This window comes from Scyliorhinus torazame, chromosome 7 (assembly GCF_047496885.1).
Source record: "Scyliorhinus torazame isolate Kashiwa2021f chromosome 7, sScyTor2.1, whole genome shotgun sequence".
In the NCBI taxonomy this organism is placed as follows: domain Eukaryota; kingdom Metazoa; phylum Chordata; class Chondrichthyes; order Carcharhiniformes; family Scyliorhinidae; genus Scyliorhinus; species Scyliorhinus torazame.
In genome coordinates this window covers 100,332,354-100,359,190 of record NC_092713.1, presented here as the reverse complement: position 1 = coordinate 100,359,190, position 26,837 = coordinate 100,332,354, and the positions used below count along the sequence as shown (strand labels likewise).

Here is a 26,837-nt window from a genome sequence, read left to right as displayed (position 1 = left end):
TTTGACTGAATTCGGGCAGGAAAAGTTGGGTGTAGCCCACCGGCTGCACCCCGCGTCTCCTGCCATATGTTTTGACATATACTCGAAAGAAAATCACGGAGACGGGTCCCACAACGTCATGCTGGCGAGTAGGTTCTGAATGAGCACGCCCAGCCAGCAACCTCGGATTTCAAAAGATCGAGACGCCACTTTTATAGGACACCCCAATGTGAAAAATAAAAATCTGGGGAAAAATGAACCCCATCGAAACCGAACCCCTCAACCCCAGGCACCTGCTCCCTGGATCCCACCCCTCCTGGGATTGCCCAGGCATGACCATCCTCTCCTTGGGGGCTGACTTCCTGTGCATCACCGGCAGGTACTGTTCACCAGTTCCCTGTTTTTAAAAACCTGTTGTAAGCCCTGACAATGCGATGTCATGCCGCCGGGGTGGGGAGTGCTTCCAGCATGGGGGATGTTACATCGGGGAGGCCCGCTAATCACATTATAGTGGGGTTCTTGTCATTGCATGGCGGGAACACATTATGTCAGTTGCGAGGGAGATGGTGGCATGTGACGCAGTGGTTAGTACTGGGACTGCAGCGCTGAGGACCCGTGTTCGAATCCCGGCCCTGGGTCACTGTCTGTGTGGAGTTTGCACATTCACCCCGTCCCTGCGTGGGTTTCACCCCCACAACCCAAAGATGTGCAGGTTAGGTGGATTGGCCATGCTATATTGCCCCTTAATTGGAAAAAAAAATAATTGGGTACTCTAAAAAAAATGTTTAATGTCAGTGGCGAGGAAAATGAGCGGGGGAATCCCACTGGCATAAATGCCATTTTGGGAGTCCAGCTCAATTCTCCACCATTTCCGCCCACCAAAATCCGGGGTGGAAAATCCTCCCCCATTATTCTCTGTTTCCCACCCAAGCACTTCATGGCAATTCTGTTTATTTTCCTATGTTTTGTATGTTTTTTAAAAATCCTTCCCATCTTTCCCAGAACTCCATGGTTGAATCCCTCCAATTACGTTTCCGCTCCTGCCACAGCACCAATCCAGCTCTTATCAAAGTGACAAATGACATCTTATGTGACTGTGACGAAAGTAACTTTCCTTTTCGACCTGCCTGGAGTCTTTGACACAGTTGACCACACCATCCTTCTTCAATGTTTCTCCACTGTCATCCAGCTGGGTGAAACAGCTCTCACATGTTTTCATTCTTATCTATCTAATCGTAACTGGAGAATTACTTGCAGTGGCTTTTCCTCCTGCTCCATTACCTCAATGACCCCAAGAATCTGTGGATCTATCCTTGGCCCGCTTGTATTTTTCCCTTCTGGGACATCGTCCGAAGTGCACAGAATTAATTTTCACATGTACGCTGATGATGCCAGCTCTACCTCACACCACTTCTCTTAACTCCTCCACTGTTGTTAAATTATCAGACTGCTTACCCACCATCCAGTACAGAATGATGATTAAATATTGGGAAGACTTAAGTTATCCATTTCTCCTCCCGTTCTAAACATCACTCCCTAGGTACCGACTCCATCCATGTTCCTGGCAGCAGACTGAGATTTCAGCCAGTCTGTTGGCAACCTTGCAGTCATATTTAATTCCGAGATGAGCTTCCACACTCTTATTCGTGCCATCATGGATACCTATTTTCACCACCATAACATTGCTCAGCTTCAGTCTTGTCTCTGCTCATCTATTGCTAAAATCCTCAATTGTGCATTTGTTACCCCTAGACTTGACTATTCCTGGATGGTCTCCCACATTCCACCCTCTGTAAACTTGATGTCACCCAAAACTTTGCTGCCTGTGTCTTAACTCCTGTGTAGTAAGTCCTGCCATCTCATGTGCTCTCTGATCTACTTTTGCGCCCGGTCAAGCAATGCCTTGATGTTAAAATTCTCATCTTGTTGCAAATCCCCACATGACCTCACCCCTCCCTATCTCTCTAATCTCCACCAGCCACACAGCTCTCCGAGATATCTCCACTGCTCTAAATCCGGCCTCTTGAACATTCCCAATTTTAATCACAGCATCATTGGTACCTGTGCCTTAAGCTGTCGAACCCTAAGCTCTGGAAAATCCTCCTTTACACCTCTCCTTTCTAGCTCCTTTAAGACACTCATTAAAACCTATTTCTTTGACCAAATTTTTGATTGTCTAATCTAATATCGCCTGGTGTGGCTTGGTGGCGTATTTTGTTTAATGCTCTTGTGAAGTGCCTTGGTTTTTTAAAATTGTGTTAAACGTCCAATACATAGATATACATTGTTGTTGTTTTACCTGGTTTTTATTTTGTTATGTGCCTTTTTCAGTGCTGCTCATCTGTAATATCTCTATGTTCTGAGGATTAGAAATGTTGATTCACTCCTGTTTTATTGCCAGATAGCGCCTAAGCGTCTGAGTTTTTCCACCCTTTTGTTGCGCATATCCTAGTTAGTTTATGCTGCACCCTTGAAATGTCTCCGAATTCTTCCTATCGTGCATTGCCCAAAAATACACATGTTACTCAAACTGTTCTTGCTGAGATTTTATATAGATTCCCATTACATCTTGACTTTCACATTCCAGTCTTGCCATGGAAACCACTATAACCGTATCCAGTTGAGGTGCTGCTTTAATAAGGAGCTGGATTCTCCGCTGTCGGAATTCTCCTTTGCACCGGTAGAGCACCCACGCCCGTGGATTTCCGACAGCATGGACTGCCCACAATGGGAAATCCCATTGTCTGGCTGGCGAGGCGGAGAATCCCGCTGCCGGCGAGGGCTTGCTGCACCAGAAAACTGGGCCGGGATTCTCCCTTCCGGGAACTAAGTCCCACGCCGGGGGGAAAACCGGCGCCAACGACTCGGGCATCAACGGGCCCCCAAGGTGAGGAATTCTCACCTGCCCAGGGGGCTAGGTGGGCGCCGGTGGGGTTGGCGCCGCTCCAGCCGGCGCCGAAGGGACTGCACGTGTTCGCGGATGCACGGAACGGCAGTCGCGATCTCATGCATGTGCAGAACCGCCGGTGTGATTCCACGCATGCGCAGACAAGTCGTCGTATTTTGGCGCATGCGCGGGGGGTTCTCTTCTCCGCGCCGGCCATGGCGGAGCTCTAAAGGTGCCGGTGCGGAAGGAAGAAGTGCCCCCACGGAACAGGACTGCCCGCAGATCGGTGGGCCTCGATCGCGGGCCAGGCCACCGTGGGGGGCCCCCCCGGGGTCGGATCCCCCCGCGCCCCCCCAAGGACTGCCCACACCGACTTACCTGCCAGGTCCCGCCGTGTGGGACCATACGTAACCCACACTGGCGGGACTGGCCAAAAACGGATGGCAGCTCGGCCCATTGGGGCGTGGAGAATCGCCGGGGGGGCCGTTGCCAACGGCCCCCGACTGGCATGGCAGGAATACCGACCCCGCCCTAAAAACAGCACCGGAGAATACGGCAGCTGCCGTCGGGGTGGCGGGGCGGGATTCGCGCCGCCCCCCGGGATTTTTCTGACCCGGCGGGGGGTCGGAGAATCCCGCCCCTGGTGCGGCAGGATGGAGAATCCCGCCCAAGATCTTTCCCGCACTGAATTCCATGACTTGCTACCTTCCATTCACATCAGCGGCATCAGTCCTGAATTGGCGTTGTACTGAAGCTTAGTCATCAAGACTCAGCAAAAATCTTCTCTCAGGTTAGGTAAATCATCATTTAACAACTTGGGCCTTTTTTCAGAAGGGATAATGAACGATGAAAATGATTTAATAGAGTCAGGAAAAATGGACAAGGAACAAGAAAGTAAGGGCAAATTGAGTAATAGTATTGGTTAGATTGTGATTGTTAGACCATAGAATCATAAATATACGGCATAGAAGGTAGTCATTCGACCCATCGTGTTTGTGTCTGAGATTCTGAGAAAGAATGGAAAGATATATTAACTTACCTATTCGCTGATCCTGATTGAGCTTTTGGGTATTCTCAGGATTTTCTAGTTTCAATGTCGAGTTTCCAATTTTTTTGGTTTTTATTTGTTTCGGATTATATAATTATTTAATGTGGATTGGCTTAATCTTAACTGACATGTCTTAAATATTCACAAGCTCTGTTGTTGTGATATTGCTTTCGAGCTGTACTTGGCATGCTGATCCTTTTCAATTTGAAACATTTTTTTTAAGTAGCCAATTCTCTTTTTTTCCAGTTAAGGGCAATTTGGCACGGCCAATCCACCTATTCTGCCCGTCTTTTTGAGACCCACCAGACACGGGGAGAATGTGCCAGCTCCACACGGACCTTGGTCCTCGGCGCCATGAGGCAGAAGTGCGTCCCCGTGCTGCCCCGTCTTTTAAAATTTTAATGTTCCTTTCTTTCTCGGTTTCCTCTCTGCTGGCTCTTGAAAGTATTGTTATGCAAGTTAAAACATTGCAAAATGTCATTAAAACTCCTGGTTGCTACTTTCTCTAATAGCAACCAAGCTATACATAACACATGCTCAATTCCTGATCTCTGAGTTAGCTGATCTAATTCTTCAAAATCGTTGGTTCCCTTGCGAAATCCGGTCATTGTTGCCAATCTGGATAGTTATCCAATGAAATAAGTTACGGGCATTGTTGGAATACAGTAAAAGGAATTCTGCCTTGAGCATTCCCAGGGTTGTTTAGATACACAGCAGAGAAAAGTTTCCCTTAATCGAATCTTGATGGTGACATTGAAAGGTATTTATTGTGCCAGCATTTGGTCACCATAATATTCACACAATTTTATTTCATTGAAATCTTGCTAACATAATAATTTGTGATTATTGTATTCCTTAAGGGTCTGACCACATTCGTGAAAAAGATGGTTTGTGGGCTGTGCTTGCCTGGCTGTCCATTATCGCCAAACGCAAACAAAGTGTGGAAACAATCATGCAGGAACACTGGCAGAAATTTGGTCGCAATTTTTTCACCAGGTTAGATCATCTCATTCAAGAAACTTCTTCTGCCTTCACACTAACGTGTAGAATTTCAAAACAAAGTGCTTAGATACGCACCACTAAATATCACGAGGCCAAAAATGGGATTTGTGCTGGTGAGAATCCTGAGCCTGATCCTCTCCACCCCCGCCAATGATGCAATTAGGTTCACACCCATGAAGGGTGCAAACCTGATTAACATATTTTATAATAAATATGGTTAGCGGTCTTAATGCTGCTATTTCTTTTTTTAAATGTTTTAGAGTACCCAATTAATTTTTTCCAATTCTGGGGCGATTTAACGTGGCCAATCCACCTACCCTGCACATCTTTTGGGTTGTGTGGGTGAAAGCCACACAATTACGGGGAGAATGTGGAAACTCCACATGGACCGTGACCCAGGGCTTGGATCGCACCTGGGACCTCGGCAGCGTGAGGCAGCAGTGCTAAATGCGCCACCGTGCTGCCAAATGCCGCTATTTCTGCCCTCAAAGTTCCCACCCAGCCTGTGTGACACCATGCCGGCACAAATCCCTGCTGGTTTTCAAAATGCTAAAATCAGTTGAGATGACCATGTCGGGGGCACACAGTGAGGTACTGCCCGGACAGTGCTAGGGCGGTAGTGCGAAGCCCCATTGTAGGCAAGGGGGATGGGGGGGGTTCCCCTATGTATAATAGGGAGACGATAGCCGATGCTGTCTGCATTGGGGTTGGGTTGGGGGCGGGGGGGTCCCAGTATCTGTGAAGGGGGTCTGCGTTGACTCACATCCTGATCCTGTTGGAGAGGGTGGGCTTGCCCCAGATGCTTGTGGTGGGGGAGGGGGGGAGGGAATTGCCCTTATCTTTGTATCGTGCGGGAAAGTGGGTGGGCCTGCCCCCAAACTGGCTGTGTATTCCTTGCCAGCACTTTGAAGTTGCACAGAGTGTTGTTAAACCAGGCAAGAAAAGATCTGTGAAGTGGGCAACTTTCACACACCTCTTCTTGCCTGATCCACACTGCAATTTTCCCATGATTCACTTTTGCCAGGACGTTTTGTGATTTACTGTCAAGAACGGTGTTGAAAGTCATAAATACATATGAACAGACAAATGAGTTGAAAGAAACAGACCAAATCTGTCCTGTTTACCTATGTCGTACCTAAGTAACATGGCCCCAATACTTCCTATCCACCAATCTCCTGAGAGAAACACCAAACTGGCAATCAATGTGCCCTCACCCTGCAGCTACCTGAGCAGTGGCGTTGGTGTCCGATTGGGACTTCCTCGGGATGGCAGCCACTCAATTATCTTAATTGATTGCCAGCAGCAAAATGCAGCTCCGGGTCCAGCCTCTCGTCAAAGTGGTGTCGTCCCCAGCTTGCAACTCCGGTGGCAGAACCTTTATTGCATTTGCAAAAATCATCCCTCGGATTTTAATTTAGGTACCTGAATGGTTGACATTAACTCCATCAAGATACATCACATACATTTATCAACATTAAATGTCATTTGCAGCACAACTCCCCATTCTCCCAACGAATCTGGACAATATTATCATCCGGCCTTCTCAAAGGTTCACATGACACCATAGATCCTTTTTGTTATCCACAAACTTATGTCAGCACATGGAATGCCTTCATTGAGACCATTGGTCTATGTTGCAAAGGATACTGGCCCTAAAAGCTACCCCTGGTGGGCTCCAGTGATCATCAGTCTCCACTCAGGATCGCCACGACTAATCGCCGTGTCAACAAAAACGCACTAGTTTCCTTTCCATCGTAGGATCTGCCCTCCATATTCACAGGACTCTTATCTTGTAAAGTGCCCCATTATGAGGTACCTCATGAATGCTGGAAACTGAAGGAAGAGTAGAAAATGGTGAAAAAACAAAACAGCTCAGTTAGCATCTGAATTAGAAAGATAAGTCAATATTTCAGAAAGAACCCTTCAGATTTCTGATTTGACAAAGAGGCAGACCTGAAATGCTGGTCTGTGAATCTGTTTCAAATTCTGCTTAATCCTCAGCGTATTTCCAACATTTCTATATACTCCAAAAAAAATGCTTTGACTGCCACACTAATTGCTACCTGGAAGATTTATGTTGGAGCAGATGCTGTACATGCAAACTATTGAAATGTGCTTTTAAGTGAGCTGCTGCTAGACTCTTGTTTTGTATATTGTAAGTCTACAGCATAAGATGTCATGCACTCATGGCTAATGGGGAAATGTTCTGTTTTGCTTTGTTTAAAAGAGTTTTTATACAGAGTTTAAATGATTATTTAGTGATGTTTTACTCAATCTTGTCAGCCACTTCACAGTTCCTTTATGATACCTGCATAAATGGCCATTTATTACGTTTTAAAAGTTATGTTTCATGTTGTTTTATTCTTTTTGTAGAAACAAAATATATATCCGAGTTAAGGGGCTGAATTCTCCGCCGTCGGGATGCTGTGTTTTGCCGGCAGCCTGGGGGTTTCCCGACGGCGTGGGGCTGCTCCACAATGGGAAACCCCATTGGCCAGCTGGCAAGACGGAGAATCCCAACGGCGCACCGCACTAGAAATCTGGTGTGTAGGGACGGAGAAACGCACCCTATGGGTTATTCAAAATGAAAAACTCCTGATGGCTATCAGTCATAAATGCCTGGGGAGGCGGTGGCATAGTGTTAGTAATCCAGAGACCCAGGGTAATGATCTTGGGACCCAGGTTCCAATCCCACCATGGCAGATTGTGGAATTTAAACTCGATAAAATATCTGGAATTAAAAGATGACCCTGAAGCTGTTGCCAATTGTTCAGGATCATTAATGTCCTTGAGGGAAAGAAATCTGCAATCCTTACCTGGTCTGGCCTACATGTGACTCCAGACCCACAGCAATGTGGTTGACTCTTAAATGTCCTCTGAAATGCCCTAGCAAGCCACTCAGTTGTATTCAACAGCTAAAAAACACAAAAAAGGAATGAAACCGGACGGATCACCCGGCATTGACCGATGTTAGACATTTAGCTACTGTTGTATAAAGAGTCAAAGGTTCTGCTCCTTTTCACAAACACCTTTATTTTAACAGACTCTGCACAAAACTCTTATCATCACATCACCTGACACAAAGGCCACCTGAAGCCTCTTCACATATCAGTGTCAATTATTGGATACTTAACATAAATGAGACAACAAATTAGAATGTCTCTTAACCCATTACTTAACAACCTAGGCACCAGAAACTACAACGGCAAACCCAGTCCTGTTGATCCTGTAAATTCCCCCTGCATCTGGGGCGTGTGCCAAAGTTGGGAGAGCTGTCTCACAGACTAGTCAAGCAACACCCTAACATAGACATACTCATGGAATCATACTTTACAGACACCACTATCACCATTCCTGGATATGCCGTCTCACTGACTGGACAGACCCAGCAGAGGTGGCGGCACAATAATATACAGTCGGTAGGGAGTTGCCCTGGAGTCCTCAACATCAACTCTGGACCCCATGAACACTCGTGGCTTAAGCTAAACATGGGATTGGAAACCTCCTGCTGATTACCATGTTCTGTCCACCATCAGCTGATAAACTAGTACTCCTCTATGTTGAACACCACTTGGAGGCAGCATTGAGGGTGGAAAGGGCACAGAATATACTCTGGGTGGGGGACTTCAATGTCCATCACCAAGAGTGACTTGGTAGTACCACAACAGACCAAGCTGGCCGGGTCCTAAAGGATCATATCTGCTAGATTGGGACTGCAGCAGGTGGTGAGGAAACCAGCCAAAGGGGAAAACAAAATTGACCTCATCCTCACCAATCTCCCTGCTGCCGATGCATCTGTCCATGACAGTATCAGTAGAAGTGACCACAGTAGAGTCGTTTTGGAGTCAAAATCCCATCTTCACATTGAGGATACCCTCTATTGTATTGTGTGGCGCTACCACTGTGCTAAATGGGATAGAATACGAGCAGATTTTGCACATCAAGACTGAGCATCCATGACTGTGGACCATCAGCAGCAGCAGAGTTGTACTCAACCACAATCTGCAACCTCATGGCCCGGCATATCCCCTACTCTACCATTACCACCAGGCCATGGGCTCAATGAAGAGTGTAGGAGAGCATGCCAGGAGCAACATCAGACATACCGAAAAATGAGGTGTCGTCCTGGTGAAGCGACAACACAGGACTATTTGCATGCCAAACAGCATAAGCACTTGCAAGTAATAGACCGACCTAAGCAATTCCATAACAAACGCATCAGATCAAAGCTCTGCAGTCCTGCTACGTCCAGCCCTGAATGGTGGTGGACAATGAAACCACTCACTGTAGGAGGAGGCTCCACAAATATTCCCATCCTCAATGATGGGGGAGCCCAGCACATCTGTGCAAAAGACAAGGCTGAAGTATTTGCACCAATCTTCAGCCATAAGTGCCGAGTGGATGATACATCTCAGTCCCCCCTAGAGGTCCCTACCATCACAGATGTCAGTCTTCACGATTCACTCCACGTGATATCAAGAAACAGCTGAAGACACTGGATACTGCAAAAGCTATGGGCCCTGACAATATTCCGGCAATAGTACTTATTACCAGCCAGGGTTGAGAGAACCCCAACGTGTATCAAGGAGTTCCCCTGACCCATACCTTTTAATAGATTTTGGTTATGGGGAGCACAAGGGCACAGGTGTGATGCTACAGAGATCTAAAGTACTTTTAAAACAAAACAATGTTTATTATATGAATCCAGTTACCATTTTATGAACACACAGTAAACATCTTAGCAACTATCAACTCAAATACTTCCCCCAAAGAATACAGTACTCTATAAGTAACCCTTAATCTTTCCTAGCAACATCCATAAGATGTTAACAAAGACATAAGGTTTAAATTATCTACTGAGAGCAGTTATCACTTTTAAATTAGCAAGTGCTCTGAAGACATTCTTTTCATACAGAGAGAGGTCAAAATTACACCTTATTTGGCTGGATGCAGCTCCAACTCTGAAAACGGAGCTAAACACACACTGTAGCTGCCAGCTCAAAAACGAAAATAAAACAGACAGAAAATTACCCAGGTGTATCCTGTACACAAGAAACAGGACCAATGCAACCCAGCCAATTGTTTACACTCAATCATCAGCAAAGTGATGGAAAGAGTCATCAACAGCACTATCAAGCGGCACTTATTCAGCAATACCCTGCTCATGGACACTCAGTTTGGGTTCCGCCAGGGTCACTCGGCTCCTGACCTCATTACAGCCTTGGTTCAAACATGGACAAAAGAGCTGAATGCCAGAGGCAAGGTGAGAGTGACTACCCTTGACATCAAGGCCAAATTTGACCGTGTATGGCATCAAGGAGCCCAGGCTAAACTAGAGTCAATGGGAATCAGGGGAGAAACTCTCCACTGGTTGGAGTCATACCTGGCACAAAGGAAGATGGTTGTGGACGTTGGAGGTCATCATCTCAGCTCCAGGACATCACTGCAGGAGTTCCTCAGGGTAGTGTCCTGGGCCCAACCATCTTCAGCTGCTTCATCAATGACCTCCCTTCCATCATAAGGTCAGAAGTGGGGATGTTTGCGGATGACTGCACAATGTTCAGCACCATTTGCGACTCCTCAAATAGTGAAGCAGTTCATGTTCAAATGCAGCAAGTCCTGTAAATATCCAGGCTAGTGCTGAGAAGTGGCAAGTAACATTCGCGCCACACAAGTGGCAGGCAATGACCATCCCTTGACATTCACTGGCATTCAGCGTCACGGTAGCACAGTGGTTAGCACTGTTGCTTCACAGCTTGGGTCACTGTCTGTGTGGAGTCGGCACATTCTCTGCGTGGGTTTCCTCTGGGTGCTGCGGTGTCCTCCCACAAGTCCCAAAAGACATGCTGTTAGGTAATTTGGACATTCTGAATTCTCCCTCCATGTACCCGAACAGGCGCCGGACTGTGGCGCCTCGGAGCTTTTCACAGTATCTTCATTGCAATGCTAATGTGAGCCTACTTATGACAATAAAAAGATTATTATTATTATTACCATCGCTGATTCCCCACAATCAATATCCTGGGTAGTTACAATTGACCAGAAACTGAACTGGCCATATTTAATACTGTGGCTACTAGAGCAAGGCAAATGTTAGGAATCCTACAGCGAGTAACTCCCCTCCTGACGCACCGCGCACCCCCGAGCCTGTCCACATCTACAAGGCCCAAGTCAGGTGTGTAACGGAATACTCTCCACTTGCGCGGGTGAGTGCAGCTCCAACACCACTCAATAAGCTCAACACCATTCAGGACAAAGCAGTCCAGCTGATTTCTATCCCTTCCACAAACATTCAATCCATCCACCACTGGCACACAGTGGCAACCGTGTGTACCATCTACAAGATGCACTGCAGTAACTCGCCAAGGTTCCTTAGGCAGCACATTCCAGACCCACACCCATTATCATCTAGAAGGACAAGAGCAGCAGATACCTGGGAACTCCACTACCTGGAGGTTCCCCTCAGAGTCACTCACCACCCCGACTTGGAAATATATCGCTGCTCCTTCACTGTTGCTGGATCAAAATACTGAATTCACTCCCTAGCAGCACTGTGGGTGTACCTACACCTCGGGGACTGCAGCGGTTCAAGCAGTCAGCTCACCACCAGCTTCTGTAGGGCAACCGGGAGGGGCAATAAATGCCAGCGAGGTGCACATCCCATAAAAAGTATTCTTTAAAAAACGTATATTATAATGATTTCCATCTCTGCTCATCTATGGTATGATTAACTATGATAAATGAGTTGAGAAATCCCCATATCATTACATTTTCATGAACTGTTGGAAGGAACTGGCTTGATTTGTAATTTATCTGTTATGTGAAAACTTTAGATATTCAATGGGGAATGGTGGATTACAACTGAGTTACCATGATCCTGTCTGATTCAATTGTGTTTGAACTTTACAGATGTTAGTGTGTAAATGCATGACATGGTTTGGTTCTAAGCCATACAGACAAGAAAGTACCAAATATAGGTCAGTTTAAATTTTTTTTCCTCTCCAGTTGAGATCAGTTTGGACTCTAGAATAGGCCTTAGTGTCCTGGGTTATGGATGCTGAAAAAAAGGGAAGGTTCTCGCTCATTATTTCTATCCCGTCTACCCTGTGGAGAAAATATTCATGTACAAATTTAAGTCGGACGGCATTGGGGTTAGCTGGAAAAACCTCCACTATCAAAATAGCTTACAGTCTAAGTTAACGTATGAAGAATAACTACTTGAGTGAGGCATCAGAAAGCTGCCAATTTTTGTAAAGTGTTCCTGAACACACATCGGCATCTTCAGAAGTGATGGGGGTTGGATTCTCCGGTCCCCCAGCTGCGTGCTTCTCTGCGGATTTCCCATTGAAGCCACCCCACGCCGCCGGGAAATGTGCGGGCGGAGTGCGCTGCCAGTGGGAAAATGGAACCCCAACGGCTGGGGAGAGAAGGAAATGCAACTGTGCTTCAGAAACATCACATTTAACTGAAATATCTATACTTGGCCAGCAAGACTGTGCTAATGGTTTTGTTCACATGAAACAGCTAGTCAAGTCCCACACTCCTGCTCATATTCCATACCTATTAATGTGCTTTGTTTTCGATCAATTGTATTTACTCTCCTTTAAAAGAACTACGGACTCTCCTTCAGCAATGATTTGTGGCAGAGAATTATGCATTTTAGCAATCCTGACCATGATAATGTTTTTCTAACCTCCCTTGAATTTTTTGGGAATATCTTAAAAGTGCAGCTTGTAATTACTATCTTGGAAACAACCATATTTACTTTCCTAATCTTGAAGGCCTGCATCGAATCACCTCTTAACCTTCTTAGCTCCCTGCCGATTGTTCACACTGATTTTTTTTTGCTGCAGGTACGACTATGAAGAAGTAGATGCTGCGGCAGCGGATAAAATAATGAAGGATCTGGAGACTATAATGTCAGATCGCACTTTTGCTGGACACAAGTTCACCATTTGTGAGGGAGAGGAGTACACTGTGGACAAGGCTGATAATTTTGAATACTGTGACCCAGTTGATGGCAGTATCTCAAGAAACCAGGTAAGCGATTGATTGGTGCTGCAAGTCCAGAATATCTAATTCACCGGTTATAGAAAAACATATTTCAGCAACTTAAATGTGCATAAATTTAGAAGATTACACCCCAAGATAAAACTTTAAGGGGGTTAAGAAATGTAGAAGATGACCCATAACAATAATGGGCGGAAAAAAACATTCTGGTTTTGGGCGCGTTGAGCGGGGTGTTACTTGGCGCTAAAGACCTCTCTATTCAACGGGACTCTGACGTCTTGTTCCCCCGTCTAGGCTGCACTTATATCATTTCCAGCACTGGCAGGACTGATGACCCGCAGATCGGAGGGCTATTTTTAAAGGCAGCCACGATCTTTTGCTCCCCCCCACCCCAACAACGACACCACTGCGGTGTCTGGTCCTCCCTGCTGCACCCATCTTCCCTCTTTTGGGGTTCTCGAGTCCCCCCTCCCACATTACCCAACCTCTCGTGGGCAAGGCACCCTGGGCCCAACCCCTGGCATGGGCAAGCTTGAACCTGGGCTCCTCAGCACTGCCATCCTGACACCCGGACACTGCCCCTCCCAGTCTGGCAGTGCCATCTGGGCACCCTGGCAGTGCGAGGATGGTGGTGTCAGTGGGAGTGCCAGGATGCCGGCCTGCCCAATGCCCAACCACTTGGGGGTCTCTATTGGCCTGGAAGATCCCCCCCCAGTTGCCATTACGCCTGGTGCACGTTTGTGGAAATCAGTGTGGGCGAGATCCAGATCGCGACGTCTCATGAGGTTCAGTTAAATCTCGCGAGACTTATCGAGCGTCACGAATCTCGCCTCTCGCAAGATTTAGCTGCCTCATCGTATTACGAAGCCGGATGCGACGAGGCCGGTAAATCACGGCCATAGTTTCTTCTGTCTAGCTTGTCTTTAGAGTTTCCAGTCAGGAATATCAGAATGGGAAAGACCGTAAACTGCAAGACAAGCACAGATTCCTTCCCGTGATTGACTGGAAATCTGGATGCCGATTTAATTTTTAAAATATAAATTGTTAAAACTTATGTTGGGGAAAACATGCGATTGAGTGGATTAAGCCATGAGACATTTGTCGGTCATTAATGGAAATCTCCTGTTTGCTGGCTGCTAGGCTACTTTGCCAACTACAGTTTGGCAGTCTCAAGTGGAAATGAATCCACAGCATAAATGGAGCTATCTTAGGTTAAAAATTATCTGCTTTGTCAGAGGCCGCTGAAATTTAGCAAAAACATAGGACTGGATTCTCCGGTCTGAGGCTATGCCCCCATGGTGGCATTTGGCTGGGGGCTAGCAGCCGAGCAGCGTAAGCACCTGGCTCTAGCTGCCAATGCGGCCCGGAGAATTGCCGGGTTCGTGGCCGCGCATGCGCATGGCAGTGGCCTGCAGCGGCCGCGCCGTGCGACATGGCGCCAGCCTGCAAAATAACCCTTTGGCCGGCTCGCACACCACAGACCACCTCCCAACAGTGCCCCAGCTCCTCACAAAGTTCCCCCTGCCCGTGGATCGGCCCTCATCTGACTGTGGCGGTGCTGGACTGAGTCTGCAGCCACCATGCCGAGTTCCCGGCGGATGATACCACACGCGACCGACGCCATCGGGAACTCAGCGGGTCGGGGGCGCAGCTTCGGGGTGTGGGCCTCTGGCAACGTCCGCCAAAGTATGCCACTTTGGAGGGGACAGAGCATCGCGAAAGCGGGGCCACCTCGAATTTGGACGGAATCGGTTATTCTCCGGCCGATCACCGAATGTGATTTCGGAGGCGGCAACCGGAGAATCCCGCCCATAGAATTGGAATCATACAAAACTTTATTTTATATTTGACTGTGCTGAATCTCATTTAGGAACATGCGATTGAGAAAGTAGATGTCTGGGGCGTCATTCTCCGACCCCCCGCCGGGTTGGAGAATCGCCGGGGGCTGCCGTGAATCCCGCCCCCGCCGGTTGCCAAAGTCTCCGGGACCGGATATTCGGCGGGGGCGGAAATCGGGCCGCGCCGGTTGGCGGGCACCCCGCTCGATTCTCCGGCCCGTATGGGCCGAAGTCCCGCCGATAAATTGCCTGTCCCGCCGGCATGGATTAAACCACCTTTTGAACGGCGGGATAAGGCGGCGTGGGCGGGCTCCTGGGGGGGGGGGGGGCGCGGTGCCCCCACGGTGGCCTGGCCCGCGATCAGGGCCCACCGATCCGCGGGCGGGCCTGTGCCGTAGGGCCACTCTTTCCCTTCCGCCTCCGCCACGGTCTCCACCATGGCGGAGGCGGAAGAGACTCCTTCCACTGCGCATGCGTGGGAAACTGTCAGCGGCCGCTGACGCTCCCGCGCATGCGCCGCCCGGGGATGTCATTTCCGCGCCAGCTGGCGGGGCAACAAAGGCCGTTTCCGCCAGCTGGCGGGGTGGATATTCCTCTGGCGTCGGCCTAGCCCCTCAATGTTGGGGCTCGGCCCCCAAAGATGCGGAGCATTCCGCACCTTTGGGGCAGCGCGATGCCCGTCTGATTGGCGCCGTTTTGGGCGCCAGTCGGCGGACATCGCGCCGTTTCGGGAGAATTTCGCTCCCGAAGTGGGAATGTGTTACATTTCTAACATTACAATGTCTTGCATAGGAATACAAAGTAACCAAAAAAACAATATTTTGCAATGCACCAGAAGCACCAACGGAAATTTTGGAATTGTTCTGCTTTTCCACACTAAATATTTTTATATAACCAGTGGCTTCTACAGCCCGTTTAATCCAGTAACAAAATAATTTTTTTTTTAATGTGACAATAATTTGGAATTGGTTGAAAGGGAGAACTGAAAACTTGGAGCCGTGTTTTCACTTTTCTTCAGTCAGGGTGATCCCCCCCCCCAGAAAATGTCTTTCTTTTGTCCAGTCTTCTCCCCTCACCTACATCTTCATTCCTCAAGGTGCTGACTGATGCTTAGTATAGTTGTATAGCTGCTTACAGCTATCTGATATCAGGGGCGACATTCTCCGAACCCCCGCCGGGTCGGAGAATCGCCGGGGGCTGGTGTGAATCCCGCCCCCGCCGGTTGCCGAAGTCTCCGGCACCGGAGATTCGGCGGGGGCGGGAATCGCGCCGCGCCGGTTGGCGGGCCCAGATGGGCCGAAGTCCCGCCGATAAATTGCCTGTCACGCCAGCGTAAATTAAATCACCTACCTTACCGGCGGGACAAGGCGGCGTGGGCGGGCTCCGGGGTCCTGGGGGGGGCGCGGGGCGATCTGGCCCCGGGGGGTGCCCCCACGGTGGCCTGGCCCAAGATCGGGGCCCACCGATCTGCGGGCGGGCCTGTACCGTGGGGGCACTCTTTCCCTTCCGCCTCCGCCACGGTCTCCACCATGGCGAGGGTGGAAGAGACTCCCTCCACTGCGCATGCGTGGGAAACTGTCAGCGGCCGCTGACGCTCCCGCGCATGCGCCGCCCGGAGATGTCATTTCCGCGCCAGCTGGCGGGGCAACAAAGGCCGTTTCCGCCAGCTGGCGGGGCGGAAATTCCTCTGGCGTCAGCCTAGCCCCTCAATGTTAGGGCTCGGCCCCGAAAGATGCGGAGCATTCCGCACCTTTGGGGCGGCGCGATGCCCGTCTGATTGGTGCCGTTTTGGGCCCAGATCTGAACCTTGATGATGAGAACAAGCTATTCTGTGGAGGACATCAACTAACGCCTTATATAAAAGCAAAATACTGCGGATGCTGGAAATTTGAAATAAAAACCAAAAATGTTGGATAAATTCAGGTCTGGCAGCATCTTTGGAGACAGAAACAGAGTTAACGTTTTATAGAATTTACAGTGCAGAAGGAGGCCATTCAGCCCATCGTGTCTGCACCGGCTCTTGGAAAGAGCACCCGACCCAGGGTCCACACCTCCACCCTATCCTCATAACCCAGTAACCCCACCCAACACTAAGGGCAATTTTGGACACTAAGGGCAATTTATCATGGCCAATCCACCGAACCTGCACATCTTTGGACTGTGGGAGGAAACCGGAGCACCCGGAGGAAACCCACGCACACACGGGGAGGATGTGCAGACTCCGCACAGGCAGTGACCCAAGCCAGAATCGAACCTGGGACCCTGGAGCTGTGAAGCAATTGTGCTATCCATAATGCTACTGTGCTGCCCACTAGGTTTTGAGTCCATATGTGTCACATGGACTCAAAGCAGCCACCCTGTTTCTCTCCCCACAGAATCTGCCAGACCTGCTGAGTTTATCCAGCATTTTTATAATTAAAGCCCTATTCCACACTCATCAGAAATCTATGCGCAGACATCCCAGCAGGAGCCACTGAATTGTTGCCGGGAATGAAGTCCATGCTGTTTTTCCCCATGTTCTACTGTCCGAGCAGTTGGAGCACCCAATGGCGAGAATCAGTTAGCTCAGCAAAGACCCTCAGAAATTGAACCCTCAGATGTGTTCCAAGTACTTTTTCGATTTCCTGCTAAAAGATGTTACAATATGTTCTACTTTTACATTTTAGGTGGAAATATACACCAGTAACTCGTAATAGCAGCACACTGCATATATTTAGAATGTTAGCCATATCATTGACCGGTCACAGCATCAATATCAGCTCATGAATAATTCTTATAAATCATATGTTGACAGGGATTGAGAATCATTTTCACAGATGGATCACGCCTAATCTTTAGATTAAGTGGAACTGGCAGCGCTGGAGCAACCATCAGAATTTACATTGATAGTTATTATAAAGATGCGTGTAAAATCTTCAAAGATCCACAGGTAATTTTTTTAACAACTTTTTTTAAAGTGGCATTTTGTCTCCATTCTGTTTTGTCATCTTGGACTTATCCACCAAACATTATGACCTAATAGTGCCTGGTAGTGCTGCTGTGAAGTGGGCTCACATCAGTTGTATGACAATAACCTGGATGTTCATACGGACTGAAAGCCTGACTCCGATTTGGAGTTAACCATTTAGAAAGCTGTTAATTCACTTGGACAATATGGATAAGCCGCAATATAATTGGTGAAACACAATATTTGGCTAGAATTATAACAAGTATCGAGATAATTCAGTGGAAAAGTGATGACTTCCCAGAAAGCTAGTTCAAATCAACCCTAGCAATTTCTGGAATAGGGCAAAGCCATTTGGCCAAACCAATGTGACTGCTTTTTAGTTGGAGTAAGATATGGGTTTGAACTGGTGAGTCCCAGTTTTGACTGTGCAGTCTGCATGACTTTCGAAGCAATAGTTAAAATCAGTGATAGACTCAATGAAGACTGTGTGAGTGCGCATGTTGAAATGAAAGAATATTGTTTAGTTATGTAGTCATGAACTTGGTTCATTTTATGGCTGATTTTTCTTTTCCAGTATGACCTTACAGGATTTTCTTTTTGCTACTTTCAAAAATTTGCCAGGAAAAGAGATGTTGATCATGACTCCATCAGAGTGGTTAGCACTGTTGCCTCACAGTACCAAGGACCTGGGGCGTCATTCTCCGACCCCCCGCCGGGTCGGAGAATGGCCGTTGGCCGCCGTGAATCCCGCCCCCGCCCCCGCCGAAGTCTCCGAAGGGAGAAAAGTCGGCGGGGCGTTAATGGCGCCGCTGCCGCGGAGAATGTCACGGGCCTGCGCAAGGCAGCCGATTTTCGGCCTGCCGATATTCTCCCTTCCGGATGGGCCGAAGTCCCGTCGACGTGATGACCGTTCACGTCGACGTCAATCAAACCTCCTTTTCATCGGCGTGACCCGGTGCTCCAGGCTCACGCCGACCAGCGAGGAGGTGAGTGACGGCCTGGGGGGTTGGCTCTGGGCAGGAAATGGCGTGGCCGCAGACTGATTGCCTGAGAAGAGGTGTGTCTCGGCTTGTGTGTGTGTGCGGCGGGGGGGGGGGGGGGGGTGGTTAGAGTAGGCTGGGCTCCGGGGGAGTGCCGGGAGGGGGTCCGTGCCGGGGTGGAGGTTGTGGAGGGGGTCCGTGCCGGGGTGGAGGTTGGGGGTTGTGGAGGGGGTCCGTGCCGGGGTGGAGGTTGGGGGGGGGGGGTCCGTGCCGGGGTGGAGGTTGGGGGTTGTGGAGGGGGTCCGTGCCGGGGTGGAGGTTGGGGGTTGTGGAGGGGGTCCGTGCCGGGGTGGAGGTTGGGGGTTGTGGAGGGGGTCCGTGCCGGGGTGGAGGTTGGGGGGGGGGGGTCCGTGCTGGGGTGGAGGTTGGGGGTTGTGGAGGGGGTCCGTGCCGGGGTGGAGGTTGTGGAGGGGGTCCGTGCCGGGGTGGAGGTTGGGGGTTGTGGAGGGGGTCCGTGCCGGGGTGGAGGTTGGGGGTTGTGGAGGGGGTCCGTGCCGGGGTGGAGGTTGGGGGGGGGGGGTCCGTGCTGGGGTGGAGGTTGGGGGTTGGGGAGGGGGTCCGTGCCGGGGTGGAGGTTGGGGGGGGGTCCGTGCTGGGGTGGAGGTTGGGGCGGGGGGGGGTCCGTGCCGGGGTGGGTGATGGGAGGGCAAATGAGTTGGTCCACCTGGCCAGGTGCCAGCCTCCAACAGTTGGACCCATGCGGTCCATGCCACCTGGCTGGGGGGAGGAGGGGATATGGGCAATGATGACATGTCGTCGTTCCCCTCCCCCCCACCAGGTCGTCATGTTTTCAGATCATCCAGCGATGTTGGCCGCCGTGGTGGCAGCCGCTCATGTCTATGTTGCCCTGGATGAGGAGGAGGAGGAGGAGGAGGAGGAGGAGGAGCGTGCCAGAGAGGCGGCGCAGGCTGCCGCAGAGGGGCAGGCGGCAGCTGCCCAGGCTGGAGGGACACCTGACCGACAGGACGAGGAGGGGGAGGAGGACGTCGCGGCCCCACGGCAACGGAGGCACCCGAGGGCGCCCCGTGTGTACCGGCCCCGGCAGTCATACCAGGACCTCACGGACCGGGAATGCAGGAGGAGACTCCGGATGAGCCGGGAAACCGTGGCACACATCTGCCACCTGCTGGCACACCTGTCACCGCGTGGCACTGGCGGGGGACACCCTCTCCCCGTGTCCGTCAAGGTTACGGTGGCCCTGAACTTTTATGCAACGGGGTCATTCCAGGCACCGAGTGGGGACCTGTCCGGCATATCGCAGACATCGGTGCATCGGTGCATCCGGGCAGTGACAGATGCCCTTTATGCCATGGCGCACCGCTACATCCGCTTCCCCGTGGACCGGGCCAGCCAAGATGCCCGGGCCGTGGGCTTCTCTGCCATTGCCGGGTTCCCCATGGTCCAGGGCGCGATCGATGGGATGCACGTCGCCGTGCGGCCACCTGCAGATAACAGGGCCGTGTTCACTAATAGGAAGGGGACCTATTCGATGAACGTACAGGTGGTCTGCGACCACCGCATGATGATCCTGCACGTCTGCGCCCGTTACCCAGGCAGTGTACACGACTCATTCGTGTTGTCGCGGTCATCCATCCCCGGCATGTACGAGGGACGCCATCCCCGGCTGAGGGGCTGGTTGCTGGGCGACAGGGGCTACCCATTGCGATCGTGGCTGATGACGCCTATACGGAGGCCACGCAATGAGGCGGAGAACCGCTACAATGATGCCCATGTAGCGACAAGGGGAGTGATCGAGAGGTGCTTTGGCGTGCTGAAGATGCGTTTCAGGTGCCTGGACCTCTCTGGGGGCGCCCTCCAGTATCGGTCAGATAGGGTCGGCCGCATCATTGTGGTGTGCTGCGTCCTGCACAACATAGCCCAGCAGAGGGGCGATGTGCCGCAGGCAGAGGAGGGCGGAGTGGAGGAGCAGCAGGAAGAGGCCCAGTCCTCCCCAGATGAGGGGGATGGGGGCAATGGTCAGGGCAGACGGGGTAGACACAGACGGGTGGCTGTCCACCGTTACCGGCTGGCCCAGCGGGCACGGGACAGACTGATAGACGCCCGCTTCACTGACTAGATGGGCGTGGGAATCGGGTAGTATGGCCACAGACCGCACACCATGACAACAGCCGACCACCCACACCCCCCACCCATCCATCCACCCAGCACCATCACCCCCCTCCCCAACCCCACACACCCCACCCGCATGCACACCACCCCCCCACTCCCAATTGCCGATCCACCGGCGGCACAACGGGCCGGGCTCACCCAGTTGCGGGTGGACGCGTGTCTATCGCAGGCCATGGAGAATGATGACAGCCCGCCTCCGATGAGCTCCTGGCTCTACATCGTTGGACTATGTCTGACCCATGGCCACAGTACCACCATCCACCCGGACCATCCCTGCATGCGGCTGTGATACTGCAGCGCACGGTCCCGTCCTCTGCCCGGGGGATGTTGATGGCGGCCCAGGGGGAAGGGGGCAGACTCACCTGGGGCTGAGGTAAGACCACCCCTCACACACACACTTGCGCTCAACGTACATGACACCCCCGCACACTTTGGACAGAGCATAAAGGCAGCTTCGGTAGGTGTAACATTGACTTTAATAACCAAAGGAGTTCATGCACGTGCCCTAGCGCCTAAAACTCATCTGTGCCCTGCACCCGTGCCAACTTACTCAGTGTCTAATTGTTTGGCCTTACGGGCCCTTTGACTACGTCTACGTGGTTCCCCAGACGGTACAGCAGAACTGGAGGTGGACTCCTGTGATTCCTGCCCTCTGACACTGGATCCCTTTGGCGGCCGTTTCCTGGGGCGTCCTGGCCTAGATGGGCCAGGCTGCGGCCCGGGCGACTGGGATGGCGAGCTGCCAGCCTGTCCTGCCCGTTGCCCACCCGATGCACCTGGGACGGAAGGGGGGGAGTCCGAGGTGTCGCGGTGTACCGGGACCTCCCCTACAGAGGGAGCCGGGATGGACCACACCACCTCCTCCTCCCTCGGGGTGCCCGATGGCCCCCAGGCCTCTACATGGGTGGGGGATGCGAACGGACTGGCCATCCGACGCGCCCCCGACATCTGGCGCTGCCAGTCCTGGAGGCCCGTGCTGGTATCGACAGGGGTCTGCAGGTTTGCAGCCATGGAGCCCAGGGGGTTGTCGAACCCTGTCTGCGACAGTGCGACGCCAGCTCGCACATGGCCACTGGCGCCGATGCCCTCAGCGATGGCCTGCTGAGACTGGGCCATGGCCTGCAGAGACTGGGCCATGGCCTGCAGAGACTGGGCTATGGCCTGCTGAGACTGGGCCATGGCCTGCTGAGACTGGGCTATGGCGTTGAGCGCCTCTGCCATCTGGCGCTGGCACTGGCTCATGGCCTCCTGTGAGAGGGCAGCCATTTCCTGGGCCACAGACGCCGCCTGCACGGAAGGCCCCAGGCCTCGCAAACCGTTCCCCATGTCTGACACCGTCGCACCCATTGCCTCCACCGCGGACGCCACCCGTGCGGTGTCAGCCTGGGTGGCACGCATGACCGGGACCACTCCCAGCTCCTGGACGCGGGTGGACTCCTCCACCTGCGACCGCAGCCGCCGCAAGCCACCCGTCACCCTATTCGCTCGTCTCCGTGTCGGTGGTTGCATCGGATCTATGTGTGGGTGTGGTAACTGCAGGAACCCGGGATCCATCTGGGCGGCAGATGTTCGCTTGGCCTGGGCTGCCCTCCGACCGCCCGGTCCCTCTGCTGCTCCTACCTCCACCTGCTGTACCGGGACGGCTGTGTTGTGCGCACCAGTGAGTGTACCAGACGCCTCATCACTAAAGTGCCCAACCGTGGTGAGTGTTTCTGCGATGGTGGAGGGTGTTGGTGACAGCAGTGGCGTTGTGTCGTGCTCTTCGTCCCACTCTGAGTCCATGGCACTTTGGGGTGGGGGTTCGTCTCCACCCATCCACTCTGAGTCACTGTCCGGTATTTCGTCTTCCCGGGTAGGGGTGTCCTGGGTAGTGCTGTCCCGGGTAGTGCTGTCCCGGGTAGGGGTGTCCTGGGTAGTGGTGTCCCGGGTAGGGGTGTCCTGGATAGTGGTGTCCTGGGTAGTGGTGTCCTGGCTCGGATGTGACGGGGGCCTGTGGCTGCCCCCCTCATCGCTGGGTGGTCGCTCCCGCACGTGACGGGGGTGTCGTCTCCCTGTTGCTCCAGGTCTCTCCGTCTCCCGTGGTCTCCGAGGGGCATCCTGCGGGCGTCGCATGCTGGAGGGTTCGGGTCTCTCCGTCTCCCGTGGTCTCCGAGGGGCATCCTGCGGGCGGTCTGCATCTGCGGGGATGGGTGCCTGGACGTTTGGTCCTGCGATACACAATGAAGCATGCATGGTTAGACATCAGGCAGTGATCAGGTGATACGGGAGAGGGGGATATAGGGGAGGGGGGATATGGGGACGGGCTGTTGGTGGCTCACTTGCTCGTGGGGCCCCGACCTCTGCATCAGCAACCTCCCGGTCGTCAGGTCCGCCAGCCAGTTCCAGGGCCCTTTCCTCGTGTACGGTCAGTGGCCTCTCATCAGCGGGCCCTCCTCCAGTCCTCACATGCTCCCTATTGTTGTGTGCGCGCTTCTCCTGGGGTGGGGGGGGGGGGGGGTGGTGGCAGGGGTAAAAGGCAACAGTGTTAGGCAGGTATATGAATGCACGCCATCGGTTGCGCGTGCATTGCAGAGGTTAAGGTTAGGGCTGGATTCACTTGGGGATATGGGGGAGGGGGGATATGGGGGAGGGGGGATATGGGGGATATGGGGGAGGGGGGATATGGGGGATATGGGGGAGGGGGGATATGGGGGATATGGGGGAGGGGGGATATGGGGGAGGGGGGAATATGGGGGATATGTGGGAGGGGGGATATGGGGGAGGGGGGATATGGGGGAGGGGGGGATATGGGGGAGGGGGGATATGGGGGATATGGGGGAGGGGGGATATGGGGGAGGGTGGATATGTGGGAGGGGGGGATATGGGGGAGGGGGGATATGGGGGAGGGGGGATATGGGGATATGGGGGAGGGGGGAATATGGGGGATATGGGGGAGGGGGGGATATGGGGGAGGGTGGATATGTGGGAGGGGGGGATATGGGGGAGGGGGGATATGGGGGAGGGGGGATATGGGGATATGGGGGAGGGGGGAATATGGGGGATATGGGGGAGGGGGGGATATGGGGGAGGGGGGATATGGGGGAGGGGGGATATGGGGATATGGGGGAGGGGGGAATATGGGGGATATGGGGGAGGGGGGGATATGGGGGAGGGGGGAATATGGGGGATATGGGGGAGGGGGGATATGGGGGATATGGGGGAGGGGGGGATTTGGGGGAGAGGGGATATGGGGGATATGGGGGACGCTCACCCTGCCTGCTCTGACGAGGTCGTTCACCTTCTTGTGGCACTGGGTGCCTGTCCGTGGTGTCAGGGCCACAGCGGTGACGGCCTCTGCCACCTCCCTCCACAGACGCCGGCTGTGGCGTGGGGCAACTCTGCGGCCGTGCCCGGGATACAGGGCGTCCCTCCTCTGCTCCACCGCATCCAGGAGCGCCTCCACATCGCGTGACTCGAACCTCGGGGCTGAGCGACGGCCAGCCATCAAGTCGGGTGTTGCGGTCGGCTGTTCCGGTCGGGTGGGGGGGGAGCTGCGCGGCCTTATGAGCCGTCACGCCGTGCAGCGCGTATGACGCTGCACGGCGTGAACCACTGCGCAAGCGCGGATCCCGTTACGTCGCTGCTAGCCCATTTCGGGCCGCAGACTATCGGCCCATTTTTATGACGTGACGCAAGTGGGATTTGCGCCGTTTTTTGCGCCGATCGGCGGAGTTTCCGCCGATAACGGAGAATTTCGCCCCTGGTCACTGTCCTTGTGGAGTTTTCACATTCTCCCCGTGTCTGCGTGGGTCTCACCCCCACAACCCAAAGATGTGCAGGCTAGGTCAGGTTAAATTGCCCCATAATGACTCCCATCATAGACCATGGTAATATAGTGGTTATCCTTTCCCATGGTGGACATCTGGAATTCACTGTCTAAGTTGGCAGTTGAGGCTGAAATGCCCAACTCATTTAAAAAGGTACCTGGATCTGCATAACCATGAAACCATTGTTGATTGTCCTAAAAGCCCATCTGTTTCACCAATGTCCTTTAGGGAAGGAAATCTGCCATCGTTACCTGGTCAGGCCTACATATATTTCCAGATCCACAGCAATGTGGTTGACTCTTAACTGCCCCCTTATGGGCAATCAGGGAAGGGAATAAATGCTGGCACAGCCTGCGGCGTCCACAACTCATGAACAAATTACAAAAAACATGAAGTAGGCAGAAAATTGGAAGGAAAGGGTATTTTTATTGTGCGCACACCATGACCTGGATTTATTGGGCCAACAGGGGTGTCACCCACCAGTTGGAGAGCTAGGGGTTGTTCAGGGGGGAATTCCCCCATCATTTCTGTGGGAACAGCCCGTCAGAACTTGCCACCATCGGGTCTTTGCCATGATTGAGAACCCCAGTGGCGGATGTCCTGCCTGCAGAGAGCGGTGCCTGCTGGCGGTACTGCACCTGAGGCCCAGGATTGCAGAGGGGCTGCAGGCCACAAGTGAGTTAATTCTCAAATCACATGAGGGGATCAGAAGCAGGGCCAGGGAAGTGGGTTTCAGCAGTCATCTCATTACCTGATGCTGGGTCCCTTGATTGGGCACAGGGTGCCTGACTATGAGGAAAATCACTCTGTATCTAGGCCCACACATGAAGAATGGTGCATTTGACTGGGGTACCAGTCGGTCTCCCAGTGCTGGTGAAACTGTCCAGTGTGCGATCTAGCCGATGGGAGAGAATCCTGTAACGAGCGCATTTAGCCTGGTATTTCCCAGTGCTCACAGCACTGAGGAACACCACGCTATTTGCAGGGAGTTTGGTTCTATTCGGGAACACCCCGCCAAGGCTGCACATAGCCCCGTTTCCTGCACTGAGGAGCTCCGCTTGACCGGCAGGGACCCCTCGGGCCGATCCCCAGTGCTGGAAAAATGCCAGCTTGGCACCGCCAGCAGTGCCACCCTGCCCGGAGGGCATGCACCTGGAGGCTTCCAATCCCCTGGGAGACATCCACGACGTCCTGCAAGATCGTGTTTGATCTCGGGAAGCGTAGCAAGCCGGGTATATCCTGGAAGAGGAATCTCCCGGCATCTATTGGCCACGCCGCCTTTCGGGAGCAATGCAGCCGGTAGATCAGGACCATAAGGTGTGTAGCATGCAATTATTGGATGACCATAATGATTTGCTGTGAAATGGCTCATTAACCAGTGTTTCTAATTCCTCACACTACTGAGGTTTTGATCTTAATCAGGCAACTTTTACAGAACAGCCAAGTAAGGATCAGTCTCCACCCACAGCGAGGGAAATCTGAAAGAGATTCAGACCTTGGCTATCTTTGCTGACCATGAGAAGGTGCAAATTGGCCAAGACATTACCTATTAGTATGGTACATACAAACACATGAATTAGGAGCAGGAGTCGGCCATTTGGCCCCTCCAGTCTCCTCCGCCATTCAATAAGATCATGGCTGATCTGATTGTAACCTCAACCCACATTCCTTCCGACCCCCGAAAACCTTCCCCCCCTTGTTAAGCAAGAATTTACCTAGCTCTGCCTTAAAAATATTCAACGGTTCTGCTTCCACTTGCTTTTGAGAAAGAGAATTGCAGAGACTCTCGACCTTCTGAGAGAAAATGGGTGGAATTCTCTCATAATGGGGCTACGTCCCCACGCCCGTGGAAAAACACGCGCAAATTTTGACCGTTTTGAAGGGGGTCAGCAGGGCCCCACAGTATCACAGAATCATAGAATTTACAGTGCAGAAGGAGGCCATTCAGCCCATCGAGTCTGCACCAGCTCTTAGAAAGCGCACCCCACCCAAGGTCCACACCTCCACCCTATCCCCATATCCCAGTAACCCCACCCAACACTAAGGGCAATTTTGGACACTATGGGCAATTTATCATGGCCAATCCACCTAATCCGCACATCTTTGGACTGTGGGAGGAAACCGGAGCACCCGGAGGAAACCCACGCACA

General features: G+C 52.2%; 1 protein-coding gene across 2 annotated transcripts in view; it reads left to right on the top strand.

Annotated features, from left to right (window-relative positions):
* pgm1 (phosphoglucomutase 1) overlaps positions 1-26,837 on the top strand; it is a 130,871-nt gene that overhangs the window by 92,463 nt on the left and 11,571 nt on the right. For both annotated transcript variants that reach the window (XM_072511149.1, XM_072511148.1), the window contains exons 8-10: positions 4,775-4,910; positions 12,770-12,956; positions 17,559-17,693. In XM_072511149.1, coding sequence (XP_072367250.1) covers positions 4,775-4,910; positions 12,770-12,956; positions 17,559-17,693 — 458 coding nt within the window. The remainder of the gene's footprint in view (positions 1-4,774; positions 4,911-12,769; positions 12,957-17,558; positions 17,694-26,837) is intronic.